Source organism: Aspergillus flavus, chromosome 4 (genome assembly GCF_009017415.1).
Source record: "Aspergillus flavus chromosome 4, complete sequence".
In the NCBI taxonomy this organism is placed as follows: Eukaryota; Fungi; Ascomycota; class Eurotiomycetes; order Eurotiales; family Aspergillaceae; genus Aspergillus; species Aspergillus flavus.
The window spans coordinates 2,937,757-2,954,856 of NC_092405.1; the positions used below are offsets into that span (position 1 = coordinate 2,937,757).

Sequence of the window (17,100 nt, forward strand, 5' to 3'; positions counted from 1 at the left end):
AGTGTGTTAACGTGTGTTAACAGTAAAGAAGACAAAACGGAGATACGTAACTACCACAGTCAATTTGCTGACTAAGTGAGGATGTTGAGTTGAAATGTTTTTCTTTGCCGCCCCCCCCCTTCTTTGGTTTAAGTAGCATCTGAAGCAAAGGTTCCACGTTCTTTCAGCAGCTAGGTACGTACAGCTACATAGATATATTTTATTAGACTGCCAGTGCAGAGGCCCTTGGCAGCCATTCAGGTTGATCCTCTGTTACACCCGCGACTATAGTGGAAACTAGAAGCTGAGCATCTTGGTCTTCATGTCTTTGGGGAAGGGTGGGACCGGATAGGTATCATAGAAATAATCTTCTTCTTCCATTTTTCCTTTCTATCAGTAGTAGCCTGAATATGTCTAGTACAGTATATATATATATTAAGGTCAAGCGTTAAGAACCAACAGCGTGGAATTCGCCCCCGCCATGACTTCATGGATTTCTAGCACTACTTTACCTAGCTATACGTACTATGTAGTATACTGATTACATACACCACTCGTAGATTACCTCCAGCAAGTGATAGGATAAGCGGTGTAGAAAGCGGTCTTGGATCACCGATTCTTTCCCACGAACCCTTGTTCACGATTAAAAAAACACACAGGAACTACAAGTATTTACAGGACTTTCCGATTTTTAAATTCATTAAACCCCTTTCAAAATCGATACTTATTTCAAACCTATAAAAAAAAGTTGTCTGGTGTAAAATGCCGAAGCCAAAGTCTCTTCTGAAAGACTCCAAAGCTAAGAACAAAAGGAAAACCACTCAACAGGTACCGTATTCACGACATTCAGACATTTCCCTTTACCCATGCGCTTGCTCATTCTTGACAGGCTCCTGAGACTGCAGATGAGTTCTTAGCTGGTGAGTCTTTCTGGAACCCAGACTTGCATCACTGTCCTACTATGTCCTAGATGGATAGAGACTGTAGAATCCACCATCGTTGCAGCCATTGCTAAACTAGTGCAGTTGGCGTCGAACAGGAAGAGGCTGGCGAAAAATGGCGAGCTGGTGACGCAGCAAAATCTATGCGCTTTTTTATGCGCGCCATTGCAACTTATGATAACGGCCTTAAAAAGTACCCTCATGCATTTGACTTGGCATACAACAAGTATGTAAGCAGCCAGCTCTATCCTCACAGTTAGATGCATAAGTGGGCACGCCATTGCAATCAGCGACATAAGCTTACCATCAAATAGAGCAAGAGTTCAATATGAAATCACCCAGCACCCCAAGTTGGCTGCACAGCTGCCTGCTCCACTAGCAGATATTTTGAACATAACACTACAGTCTCATAGGGAGGCCCTCAATCTAGATCAAGACAATGCGGATGCTCTATTCAACACCGCTCAAGTGCTCACAAGCCTTGCTGAGGTAGTCACGGATACCAAACATCCGTCTGACACACAGCTTTGCCGGGCAGTCAAATACCTGCAGGAGGCAATAGAGCTCTTCCAACGTTGTCTCATCATTCAAGAGATGCGTTATACTGAAATGCAGGAACAGATCAAATTGATGGAGTCTGGAAATGTGGGTCCACGCGAGGAAGAAATGCAAGAGCAAACCATGCAGGAAAGCACAGAGAATGCAGGTGAATCGAGGCCTTCTGATCAACAAGAGCAATGGGCTGCTGTGATTGAGCCAGTGACCAAGGATACCCTCGTCGACACAGCGGTGGCACAGTTGGAGACGCTCACAACTCTCTGCAACTTGCTTACCTTTAATCCCGGAGTCGGACTTGGTTGGGTTGAAGAATCCTCTGCAGACTTGCTCCAAGAGAAGATCTCTGCATACGTTGAGGGTTCTAGCAGACACTACGAAGCATCTTTGGCCCGTGCCAAATTTACCTGCGCTCTGAACGAGGTGTTGTACCGAAGCGGGCGAATCGATGTTGAAACTTATCAAACAGAAATCGCACATGTCTTTGGTCCTGATCTAGACCTCTCTGCGGACCCCGAAGGCCTCTGCAGCAAAGCAGATGCGCTCACGTCGTTCAACACGGCCGTTACGGATTTGCCTCCCTCGCACGACCATGAGGTGTTTAAAAATTCACTAATTTTGCGGTGGCAATCGCTATCAGCTGCTTTGGATGCCTTGACGAAGGCTTCCAAACTTCCTGATGCAGATAACCTGCCCAGAATTCATGTTGCACGAGGAGACGTAGAGATGAACAGGTGGAGACTCGGCATGTCTCCGTGGGAATACACCATGGCTCAACAAAATGCCACTGTTCTCCTCCGGAACGCTCAAACATATTATCGAGGCGCCGCAGCTCTCGCACGCAGAGATGGGAATGCAGACGAAGAACGTGATGGAACATGCAAGGAAGCCCTGGCAGCCGCTTTAGAAGGCCAGAAAGACAAATTGCAACAGCTCAAAGCCACCGCATTTAAGGAGCTTATGATCGTTGCAAAAGATGTGGTGGATGACGGGTGGGTAAGCCCCCGGGATATGGAAGCACTACTGTCGTAAATCTGTCCCATTTATCAGGTCAGTAATGCAGCTCTTTCGCGCATGGTCACGTTCTGCACGCCATAGACAACAAGCATGTAGTCACCAATCATATGTCCGATCTAGCTTTGACTTCTTCTTCCATCTGTAAAGCCTCCTTGCGAAGATTGTTCTCCGCACTAAACTGCGTAGCAGCTGTCGCAGCACCCTCCAAGTCTGCAACCACAGACTCAAGGCTTGACAGCAGATCCTCAATCTCTGATCTCTGAGACTGGACCCGCTGAGACAACGCCACGTTTTGGTTCTGGGTAGACTCTATGTTCTCATTCAAAGCCGTTTGAGCTTCCTGCAAATGCGGAGCAAGACGTGCGCGATATAGTTCCTCTGGAGTCAGCGTATGGGGCCTAAAAGGAAAATTAGCGCAAAGTTGGCTCCATGATAAATTCTTAAGATTGATGGGAAAAGGCCTCCAAAAAGAAAGAAAGAAAAGAAAACGAAGACAAAGGAAAAAAGAAAGCCATACGCAACATCCCCCTGTCCCTGTCCACGATCTCTCCTATGTCTTGCCTCCCCCATCAACCTATCCAACTCATTCAACTGCCTTATCGCATCTCTTTCGTGTATGATATCTTCGAACTCAGCCCTTGCACTTTCCTCCAACTTCGCATTCAGCTGTCTCCAAACCGACTCTAGACTCGCCGGAACATGTTTCGCAGGGGTGGGAAAGCACCCGGAGAAGTTGGCATAGGAATTTGCTCGCAGTGTACGCAACAATGCCTGGTTGAATGTCTTCTGTAGCACGGTAGCGCGCGGGCCGGGTGTTAGAGGGACTGGCGCTGGTGGGGGCGGAGAGGGCGAAGCGTCTTGTCTGGAGGGATTGAGATTGTTGCTGTTATCTTCGGCCATTGTCTTTGTTTTATTCCTCGGTCCAGTTTACTCCAATCTATCCTCCTTTTCTGTTATGTCTTTTGGCTGGCGTATGTGATCGTGTTGTGTGGATAAGTATGGTTTGAAAGGTATAGGCCAATGTCCTACAAGGGAACGCGTCAGTCACATGATCGGCTTAGATCTGCAGTGGGTCCGAGAGATTATCGACCCTACATGATCAAATACACAGTACCTACTCCAGGCCTTCGCTTTCTCTTCGTTCGGCAAGATGTACAGCATGCGTGGGTGCCAGTCTCTCGTTGGAAGGGGTTAACCGACTTTACGTTATTTCATCATCATCTCTATCGTCATGACGCTGGTGTCGATGGTGGGATTTGCATTGCCTATGTATATGCATATATGTCAACCAGAATTTCACCTATAGATTACTCTATAGAGACACCTCTTAGTGTCCGGACATTTTTAGGTAGTTGAATGGGATAATTTATTTCCAACAACATATTACTTTACAATCACTTCATCTACCTGATATCCATGGGTTCCATATGCCCTATTTACTCCATGAACTTTGAATACTTATATACCGCGGATCCAAATAGTATTGGAACTAGCGAGTCAAACGACGAACACTGTCGTTCGAACTGTAAGTCTGTTCTACATGTCCTTCGTATTCTTCTCGATTTCTGTATCCAGGGTCTCTCACTAGACTGCCTCTCCTGAAATCCCGATAAACCGTCTTGAATGCCGGCCATGAGATGGACATATAGATAATACTGTTCCAGAATCCCTGGAGCGGAAGAACAAAGCTCGATACATAGTTCAGAGCAAAGTTGTGGGAATTAGGATAGGCAAGTGAATATGCCCGGTTGACCGTCGAAGGAACCTGCGAACCATTAGCCATATTTTCACCTAGAGTTGAGCATAGTAGTTACGAACCCAGGTGACAATCAAGGCAACGAAGAAGAGCATCGCATACTTGGTATAAGCCCAAGCCGCCGTACTTGTATCGGACATTGCGCGGCGGCGGGACCACGACTCTGAATGGGAATGTTTTATTGCTTTTAACGGGAGGCCGCTAGACTGTCTGCTCATGAAGCCGCCCTCGATGGTGACAGAGTACGGGTTGTAGAATGGGGAGACGGGGTTACACAGTTCTTCGGCAGTGGGGCAACTCCCTTGTTGAGAGCGTGTAATTTCACTGGTGACGCGGATTTCCGTTGTTGGCCTAGTATGGGTAGGCTCGAGGGGGCGTTGGGTATCGCGCATCTCGAACCCCTCGTAGTGTTCGGAGGTCGGCTCGCCTTCATACCTGGGATAGGAATCCGCCGAGTCGAGGTTGCCAAGCTGCCGCAATTGGCGTCGCCTTTCCCAAATGACACTACCCGTGCGGATATAGATGGCCAACGTCAAAGCAATAAAGAACCAAACTGGACCGTAGAAGACCGCGATCCGTAGCCAGTCCCAGGTCTGCGAAACCCAACACCAGAGCTACAGCTATGTGTGAGGACTAGTCTATCTCACTAGGTTCGGTCACTTACCACCGCATAACCGTAGACCTTGCCCCGGGCCTTGGTCTTAATGAAAAAGTACGCGAGGGAGGGGATGAAAGGTAATCCGTAGCAGAAGAGGACATACTTCCACTCTAGCCGTCGTAATTGTTCGGAGTTGTATTTGTAAAAGAATGTTAAGTAGACATTACAGGCCATGGCAAAAGTCCATAGGGCATCGGCGGGCATGAACCTGTCATGGATCAGCAGTTTGCCAAGTGAACTACCATTTTGTCTCTCGGCTTCTTGGAGCTAACCATTGGATCAGGAAGGCCTGGAACTGACACAGGGGACTGTTGAGCCCCATGTGAATGCCTGACTGAGAGATGACGGTTGCGATGTTGGTCATTAAGTTGCCCCAGGAGGCGTAAAACACCAGACGGTTGATGGGCTTGCGAAAGGCACTTGAACCGAGGAACGAGATGACGATAATGGCGGTGCCGGTCAAAGAGATGGCCGAGCAAACCCGTTCGGTTGCTGAGATGGCGTATAGTTGTTGTTCCGACAGAGACATTGCGAAAAGACCATGCTGAACCCAGAAGCAAAAAGAAAGGAGAAAAAAAAAACAAAATTGGTATCTGGGTATCACGCGCAGAAAGCCACAATCCAAATAGCTATACAGAAGCAAAATCCGGTATCATATACGTAGGGACGAACCAAGCCCCTTGTCATCTATCACCCGAGGGGCAATATAGCAAGCAAATCAATCAGGAAGAACAAGACCAGCTCTAGCGGGCGAGGACGCCCAAGGAGGGAGTAAAAGATTTGACGTGTATCGGGAGGTACATCGCACAAGAGTATCATTTATGGACACACAGTCCTCTTTAAAACATGACGAAATGAAAGTATATGGAGAAATCACCCATGGCCAGACAAAGGGATCAGAGGGTCCCAGCGAGGGTCAACCTTTCATAAGTTGGGGTAGATGGAACCGCAATTGTTCTCTCGCCTCCACATGAGTATATACTATACGAACGCTCATTTGTGGGGTGGGAGTGAAAGGATCCTTTGGGTCTTGGACACTGGTAAAGTTTGTTCCGAAAAAGGCTACGATTAGTTTATGTATGATGAAAAAAGAAAACCCTTCCATTTCTTACTTTTCGCCCTATCACGCACCTCGGTTCTTGAACGATGGGTACGGAGCATGGCGTACATAACAATATATATATGTATCAATCAAGAAATAACGAAAAGAGAAAAAGAAAGAAACTCCAATCAAAATTGCTCGATAGTATTATTGATTCGGGAATTCTGGTGAGGACTGGTCACACGCTTTGTAGGGCATTATTACTCCTACCCTCGTTGGTGGAAGTAGATAACCTTTTTTTTTTTTTACAGTCAACGGTTTTTTGTAAAAAAAAAAAAAAAAAAAAGACAATTAATTGCTGCCCCGGCTCATGACCTATCGGTGCTTTGACAATCTTTACTGGTCCTGTCCTGCAGAAGCATAAGTGTATATAGAGGTACATTGAACATATCTACTTATATATCTTTTATATGTACTCCTCTTTGGAGAGTCCCTTGCGTGACATCCCTTAAGGCTGGTCCGACCTTTAATTCCCGAAAGGGGAATCCCCATTCATTCCCACCCTCAATAAGCAGCCTCTTAGATCTCCATGCGGGTGGCAAAAAGTGACCATGGCTCTAACTATTCTGTAATGAGTTATGTCTGCCTTAGTGTAGCAAATAGTATTTACAGAGAAATGGTAATCCCGTGTGAATGAATGAATGTATGCCCTACCAGGCCAAGTCCGACTGGAAGAGAAAAGAAAGGTACCGGCAAATAAACGCCACGAAAGCCCTGTGGTCAACACGAAACAAAGAGCAATCGTTCCTTAGCTTGCGTTTTGCACAGCCAGTGGTGGGCGTATGACCCACGGTTGTTGCAAGAACAAAGGGACGTGTGTATCATGTATGGCTCGAAAATATATCCTCCCCGACTCCAGCCTTGGCCCAATAGACAACCGTCCTTGAGAGAAGTAGGGTAATCGATTATGATCCCGGTGAACCGCGAGATAACAAAGGGGGGCAAAAGAAAGAGATAGAGAAAGAAAAAGAGAAAAAGCCATGGTTAGCGGTAGCTGAGCCCTGATTAATCGACCCAGTCTTTCATTTCAATATGAAGGCTAGTAGGGTTTCGGCTCAAAACTACCGCGATTCATATGCCATGTCGCATAGGCATCCTAATAATGGAAAATACGAACATGGCATTCTATTCGGAATATGGTGGTGTAGATCGCTGTGCGTGGCCATGCAACGAACTGTACAGCCCGGATAAACAAACTAGTATAAGTATTTAGTGCGAATTTTGTTCTCAGCTATAACGCCATGCTCCCTCCCAATCTAAGACAGATCCATCGTCTCATCATTTCGGTCAGCAAATGGTAAGGGAAAATAAAAAAGGGAAAAGAAAAGAAAGGCGCAGTAACGAAACGAAAAGTCCCTGATTCATTGATACGCCTGCTGGGAAGTAACCATCCCTCCGTACCCGGACATTTGTTGTTGTTGCTGCTGCTGCTGCTGCTGCTGCAGCAGCTGTGCCTGCATTTGAGGCAGATCGTGGAACCACGGGTGCTGCAGTGCATCGTGAGCGCTAACTCGCATCTCTGGTCGAAGTTGAAGCATCCTGTTTAGCAAATCGAGCCCAAGAGGATCGATTTGGGGCAAGATAAGGCCTAGATCTTGTGTCGCATAGACATGGAAATTGGGCTTGTATTCTGGCAATTGAGAGATACCGGGCCACGAGCGCTCCGACGGCGTTCCCATGAGACGGAAGATCTTCTGCAACTGGTCCTCATTGGTGGTGCCTGGGAACAGTGGACGGCCAGTGTACAATTCCGCCATGATACATCCAGCAGACCAAATATCAATACTTGTGTTATACGTCCTGCTGCCGAGGAGGACATCGGGGGCGCGGTACCATAGCGTCACTACCTCGTTCGAAAATGTATTGACGGGTATGCCAAAAGCCCGGGCAAGACCGAAGTCTCCTAGTTTGAGTTGCCCCTTTTTGTTAATCAAGAGATTCTGGGGCTTCAAGTCACGGTGGAGGACTCGGTTCTCGTGACAAAACGCGATGCCCTTGAGGAGCTGGTGCATGAATGACTTGATCGTCGCCTGGTCTAATTGTCCCCGTTCGCCTCGAGTGTCCATGTACTTCTTCAGATCCTTGTCCATATACTCAAAAACGAGCATCAGCTTGTTTTCGGTATGGATGACGTCGTAAAGCGAAACAATACTCTCATGCTTAAGCTCCTTCATCAATGAGATCTCTCGAATGGCCGTCGATGGTGTCCCCTCCTCGGAATCAAGATGAATCTCCTTCAAAGCTACTAGCTCGCCAGTCTGGCGATTCCGGCCCTTGAATACCTGCGACCGTCTGTATGAGCAAAAGCACGAAACTTGATACCGGGCGATACGGTTGCGGAGAAAAGATCAGAGTGGTGTAACGCCGGGGTCAACGTACAGTGGCATACGTTCCTTCTCCTAGCTAGAGGCAGATTAGTCACACAGTTCCTTCCACGGCGTATTGTATATATGAAGAATGAAAGAAGCGCACACCTTTTCCAGCTGTTGAAAAGAGCTAGGCTGCTGCGCTTTGTCCATCGTCGGCGACGCGGCAGGGTGCGAAGTTGGGGATTTCGGCGGCGGGGGTCTCGAGCGTTGTTGGTTGAAAAGAAAAGATTGCGGAGACACAAGCGTCGATACAATGTCCAGATAAGTAGATGTAGGGTGGTGGTGTTGTTGTTGTTGTGGGTGAGGATTCCTCTGGATTCTTAAGCTGCTGTGATTGTCCATGTCCGTGATTCCCTTGTTCCATTTAATTGGAGCCTTGTTTTTGAGCCCCGCGGCGGATAACCACAGGGCCAAAGGGTGCAGAGATGGTTACGGTACCGTATGAAATCACATTACCTGTTATGCGGTAACCCGACGACGAAGTCAGGTACTGTATATTTGTACTATGTATGTCCCCCTATGAACTACTATTAGTACTGTAGTAGCTAGCCCTAGACCCCTAGTCTGGCTACGAATCCTCTTATCTTCTACATCATCATTGGAAAGTCATACGTTTACACGCGACAAATAATAGCGATGACTGGGATGTTCAGCCAAGAAAAAAGAAAAAAAAAGAAATATTATTCCACAACTCTATTTGTTCTATACAACTCTATCACCACGGGGGAAAATTCCCTAATACATTCGGACAGCGCCTATTCACGCAGGGGCAAGAGAGGGAAGCTGTGCGGCAACAGGGGGCAAAATAAGATCGGAGTTGAGACTGCAACGAATATGAGGGGCGTCCGGCTCCATCTTCCCAAAGAGTACCGACTCGTTTCGGACCCCTCCGATATTGATTATGCCTATAGGCATACCCCTTTTATGAGCTCGTTCGACTAACCTCCATGCTGAAAAAGTGGCAAGACTGCTCCCAAGAATGAGAAGCCTTCCAGCGTCATCAATTGCCTCCTCTGCAGCCGTTTTCACAGCTGGTTGAATGTTTTCTCCGAACATAATGACCGCGGGCTTGAGAACGCCAGCAGTCGAAGATGGTAGCCATGCACCATCGCTTTCGACCTCTACCCTAGCCGGCGTGCCATCTTGGAGGCGAGGAGGTTTCTCTAGACATGTAGGACAAGATGGGTACCGGAAAGTAGAGTAAGGAGCCTCGGCTAAATCCACATCTCCATCTGGATTAAGCTTTAGGCCTTTCTGTCGCTGTTCCTCAGGATTATCTGTGTTGAGAGCCCCGGTGTCGACCATCTTGGCCAAAAACTCTGCCCAGGCCGGATTAAGCTTTTCGAGCGACTTCTGGAATTCGTCTCGGGGAAATTGATTTTGACAGCTGATACAGACGACCGACCTTAGGTAGCCATGAAGTTCGATGGTTGATAGTTTCGAATGAGCTATTGGATGGAAAGAGTCGACATTCTGTGTCACTACGGAGCTGAGATATCCCTTTGCGCCGAGGTCCCTAATAGCCCAATGCGTTGAGTTGGGTTTTGCTTTCACCAGGCCTGGCCAGCCGACAAAGCTCCTAGCCCAGTACCTCTTGCGGAACTCATGTCGTTTCAGAAATTCATGGAAATAAATTGGTCGATATGTTTTGTTTGTGACGTATGTGCCATTTTCTCCTCGATAATCGGACAAGCCAGACGCCACCGAGATTCCCGCACCAGTCAAGAGAACAGTCTGAGAATACCTTCCGACGTCAACTCCGCGAAGGTAGGGTGACGGAGGGGCAGTCAAAAACGATAACAGAGCATCAATAGCTCCTGAAACATTGCGGGCTGATGGCGGCACAATTACTGGTGGAGGCAGCGGGCCGGTGAAGGGGATTCTGATCGACGGGGTCGTCATTGAAGCCGCATAATTGGCAGAAGCTGATGTAAGAAAAGGAAGTACGTATGTTTAAGAGGAACTGCCGTTAACTGCTCGAATGATTGTAATTCCATGGGGTACCATTGGGGCAACTAAGTTCTCTTTGATTCCTGGATTGGCCACTCATCGCAAATGCCGTCATTGATAGTAGCTGACTCATCCAATCCATACCCTAACTGTTTATTGCATCACCTGATAGGGTTTCTCTTCATGGCATGATGCGGAAGGTAATGTTTCTTATGTATGTGTGCCTTTATGCTTGCTGAGCTACATCTCAACGGCTATAGTATCATATAGAATGCTCTATCAATAGGGGTTCGCTCATGAAAGGAGTTCCAATTGCCTCCATTATAAAAGTGGTCTGTGCAGTCTAGTCTACCCCGGATTTATAACCACGTGATCGCTGAACAGAGTCTTCGAGCGTCATCGTTCTCAAGTCCTCTTTTCTACCCTCACAGGATTGTTGAATCCATGATAAATTTTGAGATTTTTCTTTCTTTGCTATTAGTAGCCTAGGATCGGACTGGGTGGACCACCCAATTCGTCACTCTACTTGTGTTAGGCATGTTTCACCCTCCAGTTGGTAATATAGATTTAGAAGCTCTCAGCGGTATTTGTGGGTATGTGTCTGGGTCAGAAGGTGAAAAAGGATGACTAACTAATGTTGATTAGATCCATATCCATTGCATGTTGGGTTGTTGTCTTTTCTCCCCAAATCATAGAGAATTTCCGTCGTGGCTCAGCAGATGGCCTCTCACTTCTTTTTCTCGTTGTCTGGTTAGCGGGCGATGTATTCAATATTCTCGGGGCTGTCTTGCAGGGCGTCCTGCCGACGATGATTATTTTGGCTGTGTACTACACACTCGCCGATATCGTCTTGTTAGGTCAGTGCTTCTACTATCGAGGATTCACCCTGAGAGATGAACCGTCACCACCGAGCTCGCGCGCCCAGGAATCAGATGCCGAAGACCAGCCTTCATTTCCTGGAAAGGTATCAGAGCGAACAGCTCTACTATCCGCAAAGGCGAATGGTCACTCCTATCAGGCACATTCTCAAGAGCACACGGGAAATGGATACCCAACGCCAGGGCCATCCGGCCAACAGTCCTTCCCATACCATCAAAACCACAGGAGACACTCAGCAACCTCCTTCAGGGATATTCTCCACCCCAACGTGGATGGAACACACCTCTCTCCCGTGACACCTTTTGTTGAACCTTCAGCGAAGGAGACACGTCCTGTGCGCAGACTCTCCGCCCTCCAAAACGCCCTATTCAACCTTTCCGCCGTCGTCTTAGTCTGCGCGGCCGGTGTACTCGGCTGGTACGTCAGCCCTGGATCATCAAAAGCCGAAGACAAGCAGGATGACAGCGGGTCTCTCTCCTTCGATACCCTGGGTCAAGTATTCGGCTACCTATGTGCAGCCCTGTACCTCGGATCTCGTCTGCCCCAGATATTACTCAACTACCGACGGAAGTCCACGGATGGTGTATCCTTGCTATTCTTCCTCTTCGCTTGTATTGGCAACTTAACCTACGTCCTTTCTATACTCGCCTACTCCCCAGTTTGCAAGGGGGTGTACCCCCAAGGAAGGGTTAGCCAATGTCGACCTGGCGAAGCTGCTGCCTTGTATGGTCGGTACATACTTGTGAACTTATCTTGGTTAATCGGGAGCTTAGGAACACTGTTCCTTGATATGGTCATATTTGTGCAATTCTTCTTGTATCAAGATAATGGGTACGGCGAGACCGAAGGAACTAGCGAGGAAACTTTGAGGGGATGATATCGTTCACTCCCACAAGTACCCGTTATACCTCGGGTCTTCTTTTCTTCTTCTCTCATCCTTGCTTTTGTATGTCCTAATCTGCCTTCGGCTGAAAATCAAGGGTGGCGTTACGGACAGGGGTCAGGGTAAAAAAAGGCAACTACTCTCCTTTCTTAGTCTTGCGCATCGGGCTATGGTTTCTCTCGTTGCGGGCGGCGTTTGGGGTTTTCTTTTTAACTTCGTGTATACAGATACTTTACCTCCTCAAAACATAGAATGAAAGAGAATATCCAACCAGATCGTTACGTATCCGGGGTCATCTCTGCGGCATATTCTCATACAAGAAATTAAACGCTGATCCAACCAAAAAAGACAAAAGAAAAAAAAAAAAAAAGGAGAAGAAGAAGGAGAACGATAGAAGCGACAATGGCTACAACGCTGTTAGTGCCTTTCATCGTCGGTTGACCCTGAAATACGGGGAGACCCAGCTGAACTCCGAATCAAATGCAATAGTATTACGATCAGTCGCTTGGTGGACGAGGCTCCACCTTTCCTTTGCTCACTTCCGACCAATTGGTGCTTAGCGAGGTGCCCTGACTTTCAAGATAACTTTTATTCATGGCTCGACGGGTATTTTCGTCCGCATTGGCGTAGAGTTTCTTAAAGAACGCATCGACGGCGTCGCCACCGCCATAGTCGGAGTCAACCGAGTCAGTGCCGTCCGATTCATCTCCAGCATCGTCCGCTTTTGGGTCCTTTGGTTTGCCGTCCTTGGCCTTGCCTTTGTCTTTGGGCTTGGATTTCTTGGCTGTGAGCGACGACGCCAACTTATCCCAATCTTTGGGTCCATTGCGGGATGAAGATGGGTATGCTGGAGCAGATCTACCGGCAGGGGTTGGGTCCGGGACAGCCTGACGACCAGAAATCTTGATGTCGACTACGGAGGCTTCCAGCGCATTCCATTTCTGGCCAGGAGCACGTTTCTTTAAGACAAGCTCAATCTTGGTAGACATAACAGAGACCTTGGAAGAGGATGGATCGACGGACGCGAACAAAGGATCAAGGGTGAAATCAAATTCAGCGCCAGATGGGAGGGGGAATTGGATAGATACCTGTAGGTAGGCATGGTCAGTATATTATTGATTGATATCCGTGGAAGGAAAGGAACGTCTGTAAATGACCCTACCGATTCATCCTTTAGTTCCACGCCCACTTTATCTTTGAGTACCCCTTTGACGTAGAGAGTCACAACAACACTCTCATTAGATTGATACCACTCATGCCGAACCTTATCAGATGGAGGGACAGTGGAAGGAGCTGCAGGAGGAGTGCTTCCAGCAGCACCACTTTGGCCATTCGACGCCTTGGATGTCGAAGCTTCTCCTGTGACCGTCTCGTTGACCGCGGCAGGCTCACTCTGGACGCTTCTATCCCCAAATTTTCCGGATTTGAGAGTATCCAACTGATTCTTAAGCTCCTTCTCGGTAGGAACTTGGACACCACTCGGGTATTCCGCAATCGTAACAGCAGCCTTATTATCACCCCCAGGCAACTTATTAAGCTTACCTTTGACCTTGAGTATCCAGATAGGCAGCTCCTGCTCATACCCATTCTTCGATGTGAGTTGAGCGCCACCAGCCATACCCATAGCATCCTTCATCCTCTCTGATTTGTCCGCATTCCCCGCCCCGGTCTTCCCCCGGATGATCTCGAAAACAAAGCCCGCATCACCATATCTTTCCAGCTGGTATAATGCGACACCACGCCTCATCTGAGCAGCTAAGATCAACTCCCTCTTTCCACGTTCCCGTGCAAGGGTTAGAGCAATCTCCGCATCTCGCAGCGCTGCTTGGGAATGGGGGCCTCCATCTGCCGGTTTGACTCGAGAGTAGGCGGTCGATCGTTTGAGGTAGTATGGTGGTGCGCGGGGTAGTTCGACCAGTGCCTGTGTAAAGTAACGGATAGCACCAGGGAAGTCAGAGTTCGCGAGGGCCTTGTCGCCCTGTGTTGCGGAATTCATATTAGCTTGTGGGAGCTATGAGCTCCGCAGCTTAATGTATGTAGGGTAAGCTTAACACTAAGGCGCGTGGGCTCGAGGCAGAAAAAGGAGGTCAGAAGTTATAGCAGAGAAGAACAAAGATTAATTTCTAGTCAGATTTGAAGAGATGGTTCAATGGATGTTTCCATCATCTTTCTTTCGGTTTCTTTCTCTCTACTTTTTGGAGACTGCGGGGGAGGCTTATGTCAGCAGATTTAATACAAGACATGTAGTCACATGAGTCCAACGTTCATTATCTTTCATTACAACCGAAGATTAAGAGCTATTTGTACATGTAATCAAACATTGACCACGTTGTTTCTCCCCATATGGCGGGTTCAACCCCTTTACAGGAGCTCCTCATTGCCAAACTTCCTGCTGTAGAGTCCCAAAGCGCGAATCGGCCAATAGAACTTATAGTTAGGGTATGAAATCATACTAATCTCCTGTCAGCGTCAACAGTTTTATGATATACATGGAGAGTACCCACCATGATTGGTTGAAAACACCTTCGATTGCTTCCTGCAGCCACTCCCCATTGGGTTGCTGACGAGACATCATGAGTTTCATGGCCTTGCGAAGAGGCTCCTTGTCCGGGTAGCCTGCCTCCATCAGGGCAAGGCATGCCCAAGCAGTCTGACACACTTGGGATTGCTCATGTTGGGTGTAAACGTGTCGCTCGCTGCTGAGGTAGGATTCACCCCAACCTCCATCTTCCTTCTGCTTAGAAATGAGAAACTCGCAACCCCGACGGGAATAGTCGCTGTTTTCATAGGTCTCTCCGATGCTCGCGAGACTTTCCAAGGCAAACATAGCAGCGTAGGTGAAGCAGATGCCCCAAGATCCATACCAGCTTCCATCTGACCTCTGCACACGTTTGATGTATTTGACAGCTTTTTCTTTCGCCGCCCTGATCTCGTCGGATCGGTAATCGGGATAGAACTTGCTGAACAAAGACAGCGCAGTGACGGAGGCAGTGGTGCATTCAGGATAGTCGTAACCAATCATAATCCCGCCGAAAACCTCGGCGGCATTCAACCACTCCACCTTGGGCGACGCACGGGTGGTCTCATACTCTGTAAAACCGCCAGAAGGATTTTGCATGAGCAGCAAGCAGTCAACACTATCTTTTAAGCGCTGTGTGGATATCAGTTTAGGATAGTTGTGCATCTCTTGAAGCTGAATGCTTGAACGTAAGCCCTCGGCTGTGCAGTCGCTAACTGTATAGCCCTGAGTTTTGTTGCTGAAGGGCCATGCGCCCTTTCGGTGCTGACGGTAGCACTTCTCCTGATCTGGTACATTCTCCCGCAGTTGGTGATTATCAAGGAATTCCAGGGCTTTTGTGAGCATAGGTCGCCATTTAGGATCATCCGCAAAGCCTGCAACGACAATGGCCTGCGTGATGAAGGATGTATCCCACACCTGAACACCATTGGTGCCGTTCATCAACATCCCCTCATTCTTTACCCACATATAATCATTCAGACGCTCTCGATGTCGACGGACCGAGTAACTATCAGGTCCGTCGTGGAGGTAACAAGCAACCATGTTCATTGGGTTGCTCACAGGACCAAGGCCTGCGTAGTCAGTATTTTCGTCTTCCATGCGGATCAACTCCCAGGTCCATTCTTCAGCACGGCGCACGAGTGCGGGGAGCCGCAGGTAGGGATTCCAGACATTGACTAAAACTGAGTTGATCGTATTCAATAGCCACGTCTTCGGATAGTAATTGTCAGCCTTGTGAATAGAATTACGGTGCTTTGCGAAGTCGATAGAGTCATACGGCTCGGTATACAGCTCGCTCCGAAGCTGCTTGGTTAGCGGATCCAGTGGATGAGTGAATTTCTTAGACCACAAGTAAGACATGGGCAAAAAGACCTGACGAATATGAATCCACCACCGCCATGGGGCAAATGGGACCCAGTCGGGGAGAATCCTAGAGTAAAATATCAGTATTCGAACCAAATCAATCATCGACTGGAGGTGAAGGGAAGAAAAGGGGCAGTGCGGACCAGATTTCGGGAGGAACGGGGTTGACGCAATCCCAATCCATGACTCCAAGAATACTAAGCCAAAATTTTGCCCAATGGGGTCCATAAATGGCACCACCAAATCTATGTAGGAGCCCACGGGCCTTGATCATTCGATGGTCGTCTTCGCTGACACCTATTAAGCGCAGCGCAACATAATTCATACAGGTACCAAACACGGAGCTATGGGCCTCGATGTGGAGACCCCAGCCCCCATCCTCGGGGTGCTGACGAGCGAAAAGATACCTCTTGATCTCAGTAGCGTACTCCGGAGGAATTGGAGTGTTGGTTACATAGTAGGTGATAAGGAGTCCTGGCAGTAAAAACATCGGCCCACCATACTCACAGGCCCAATTGCCTGGGGGGAGTTGCAATTTAGAGAAGAATTCCAGGCCATTCTCTGCACACTGTAGTGGTGTCTTCGCAGGTGGCAGTTTAGGAAGGCCCTGCAGAGAAGTCAGGTGTCACGAGTCTCAAAACCGCCCGAGGCGACGACAACAAAGGTTGGAAAATAATACCGTAGGGAGCCCCAAAAAGTATTTGTCAGCCACCGTTTGAGGCCATTTTGCATTCTCTTCATCGGATTCGAGGTAATGCCACGTCTGACGACCATCATCGTCTAGCAGTCTCCACCTTGAGTAGTCTGTTTTGGGATCTCCATTAACATCGGCGGTCAAATGACCCTGTGCCGCGGTTCTCCACGGAGCGATAGGATCGGCCATGTCGGCTACGAGTGTGCCCAGCAGTATTTTGGCTTGAATAGGCTCGCCCGAGGGAAGCCACCAAAAACCGAGAGATCAGTCCCGTCTAGCAAGCAATTGCAAGGAGTGGACGAGAATGGGGAAAGAAACGCCGAATGATAGATCTGGGGTTGGTCGATCTATTGACGGCTTAGTCATCAAGGGGCAGCATCTGTTGCCTGAACCATGAGGCAGCGATCGATAATCTTACGGGTATAGTTCTTCTG

At 48.2% G+C, this 17,100-nt stretch overlaps 7 protein-coding genes across 7 annotated transcripts; 1 reads left to right on the forward strand and 6 right to left on the reverse strand.

Moving 5' to 3' along the window:
* Positions 1–741: 741 nt before the first annotated feature.
* Positions 742–2,507, forward strand: F9C07_2232819 (uncharacterized protein; the record flags this gene model as incomplete). Its single annotated transcript, XM_041292090.1, has 4 exons — positions 742–807; positions 869–899; positions 1,005–1,146; positions 1,235–2,507. 4 exons carry the CDS (start codon positions 742–744, stop codon positions 2,505–2,507), a joined length of 1,512 nt encoding a protein of 503 aa, XP_041146425.1.
* An 88-nt stretch (positions 2,508–2,595) lies between these two features.
* On the reverse strand, positions 2,596–5,435 carry F9C07_2202978 (Nnf1-domain-containing protein; the record flags this gene model as incomplete). The annotated part of the gene is made up of 7 exons (XM_071509549.1): positions 2,596–2,890; positions 3,010–3,395; positions 4,189–4,257; positions 4,311–4,640; positions 4,701–4,862; positions 4,913–5,114; positions 5,179–5,435. The coding sequence occupies 7 exons, from the start codon at positions 5,433–5,435 to the stop codon at positions 2,596–2,598; spliced, it is 1,701 nt and encodes a 566-aa protein (XP_071366528.1).
* A 344-nt stretch (positions 5,436–5,779) lies between these two features.
* Positions 5,780–6,067, reverse strand: F9C07_10754 (uncharacterized protein; the record flags this gene model as incomplete). The annotated part of the gene is made up of 3 exons (XM_071507485.1): positions 5,780–5,827; positions 5,898–5,968; positions 6,019–6,067. 3 exons carry the CDS (start codon positions 6,065–6,067, stop codon positions 5,780–5,782), a joined length of 168 nt encoding a protein of 55 aa, XP_071366529.1.
* Positions 6,068–7,369: 1,302 nt separating this feature from the next.
* On the reverse strand, positions 7,370–8,719 carry phoA (cyclin-dependent protein kinase PhoA; the record flags this gene model as incomplete). The annotated part of the gene is made up of 3 exons (XM_041292108.1): positions 7,370–8,290; positions 8,388–8,411; positions 8,483–8,719. 3 exons carry the CDS (start codon positions 8,717–8,719, stop codon positions 7,370–7,372), a joined length of 1,182 nt encoding a protein of 393 aa, XP_041146428.1.
* Positions 8,720–9,136: 417 nt separating this feature from the next.
* On the reverse strand, positions 9,137–12,004 carry F9C07_2067810 (DHS-like NAD/FAD-binding domain-containing protein; the record flags this gene model as incomplete). Its single annotated transcript, XM_041285947.2, has 2 exons — positions 9,137–10,302; positions 11,947–12,004. The coding sequence occupies 2 exons, from the start codon at positions 12,002–12,004 to the stop codon at positions 9,137–9,139; spliced, it is 1,224 nt and encodes a 407-aa protein (XP_041146429.2).
* Positions 12,005–12,586: 582 nt separating this feature from the next.
* F9C07_10750 (uncharacterized protein) lies at positions 12,587–14,085 on the reverse strand (the record flags this gene model as incomplete). The annotated part of the gene is made up of 2 exons (XM_041292109.1): positions 12,587–13,177; positions 13,252–14,085. The coding sequence occupies 2 exons, from the start codon at positions 14,083–14,085 to the stop codon at positions 12,587–12,589; spliced, it is 1,425 nt and encodes a 474-aa protein (XP_041146431.1).
* Positions 14,086–14,450: 365 nt separating this feature from the next.
* F9C07_10749 (terpenoid cyclases/protein prenyltransferase alpha-alpha toroid) lies at positions 14,451–16,855 on the reverse strand (the record flags this gene model as incomplete). Its single annotated transcript, XM_041292110.1, has 4 exons — positions 14,451–14,541; positions 14,594–16,039; positions 16,116–16,579; positions 16,652–16,855. 4 exons carry the CDS (start codon positions 16,853–16,855, stop codon positions 14,451–14,453), a joined length of 2,205 nt encoding a protein of 734 aa, XP_041146432.1.
* Between the last annotated feature and the right edge of the window lie 245 nt (positions 16,856–17,100).